Raw genomic sequence first — 1,312 nt, 5'->3', positions numbered from 1 at the left:
TGCCGTTGCCCGAGCTCGGCTCCTCCCAGGCCGCCGCCGCCGCCTTCTTCCTGGGCATGGTCGCGGCTGGAGGGAGACACGGGGCAGCGGCGCACAATGGACGGGTTATAAACTGCGCGGGGGGAGGGGAGCGGAGACGAGCCACCCGGCCTCCACTTCCTCCCCTGCCCTCCCCAAAGTGGCGGCCGGAGGGTGGGCGGAGAGGGGGCGAGTTGGGAGAGGAAATCGCGCCCCTCCCTGGCCCCGGCGCGGCTCCTTCGGGGAATCCCGCAGGGCAGCCGGGAGCCCCAGAGGCAATCCGCTGGAGGGAGAGTGGAGACCCCCGGCCTATCCTTAAGTTAGGTTTGCCCACAAAGCATCACAGTTGCAACCTCGCCCCCCCGAAAAGTAAAGGGAAACTAAAAGCAGCCTCCAGTCCCCTAGATTTTAATTAAAGAAGGCTTCGGGACACTTCCAGGATTCCCCCTTGGCACCCCGGGGGTAGGGGAGCCCCTGTTCCCCGGCCACCCCACCTGCTGCTTTTGTCTCCGCAGCCTCCCCCCAAACCCACTCATCGCATTTAATGCAACACTCTTCCCCTCACCCCGTGTCAGCCCTGGACCCCCGTTCGGCCCCAGCTCAGGGGTTCCGACCTCGGGCTCTAGTTGGCCGAATCCCTCAGGCGGACTGCCCCGGGCGACGGGGGAAGACCCCGAAGAAAACCGGACCCCAGCCCCAAACACCTGCTCGCACAGACACGAAAAATAAAAACTTTAATGGTGCCCAACTCTCTCCCAGCCCCCTTGCCGGCCGCGCGGCCGGGCCGGTCTCCGATCCGATTGCAAAGTGCCCAGGGCCGCCACCAGCTCCCCGGCGTCCCTGCGCTCTCCCCTGTCTGCTTTTTTTTTTTTTTTTTTATTGATTTGAACAATGGGATCTCTGTCTGTCTCCGATTAAACCACGTGGATCCGCCTTCCTTCCTCTTTTTATTGCTTCAATCACCCAGCCCCCCCTCCCCCAGGTTTTTTTTTTTTTAACCTTTTCTCTTTAAAAAAAGGAAAAAAAAAAAAACTTTCCCAGACCCCACAAACTGATCACTGCCGATTTTCAGACCCTACCTGGTTGGAGTGATGAGAAACCGGAGAGAAAAAAGGAAGAGAAGCAACTAAAAGATGGATTGGAGGGCTTTTTTTTTTCCCGGCCCAGACAAGGGTTCCAGCCCACTCACCAGATACACTTAAAATGTAAATACGAGCTTCCAGAACAAATGCTACAACACAAAACAGAAACACATGTGCGGCCGCGCGGCAAGCGAGCGCGCGGCGGGGCGGGA

General features: G+C 58.8%; 1 protein-coding gene across 1 annotated transcript in view; it reads right to left on the bottom strand.

Annotated features, from left to right (window-relative positions):
- Positions 1-1,308, bottom strand: part of RCC2 (regulator of chromosome condensation 2) — a 33,145-nt gene extending 31,837 nt beyond the window's left edge. Inside the window, exons 1-2 of the mRNA XM_011934075.1 lie at positions 1,098-1,308; positions 1-66 (exon numbers count right to left, since the gene is read on the bottom strand). Coding sequence (XP_011789465.1) covers positions 1-58 — 58 coding nt within the window. The 5' untranslated portion in view covers positions 59-66; positions 1,098-1,308. The remainder of the gene's footprint in view (positions 67-1,097) is intronic.
- Between the last annotated feature and the right edge of the window lie 4 nt (positions 1,309-1,312).

Source organism: Colobus angolensis, unplaced genomic scaffold (genome assembly GCF_000951035.1).
Source record: "Colobus angolensis palliatus isolate OR3802 unplaced genomic scaffold, Cang.pa_1.0 Scaffold130, whole genome shotgun sequence".
Lineage (NCBI taxonomy): Eukaryota > Metazoa > Chordata > Mammalia > Primates > Cercopithecidae > Colobus > Colobus angolensis.
The sequence above is the reverse complement of the archived record's forward strand: the minus strand, read 5'-3'. Positions and strand labels throughout refer to the sequence as shown.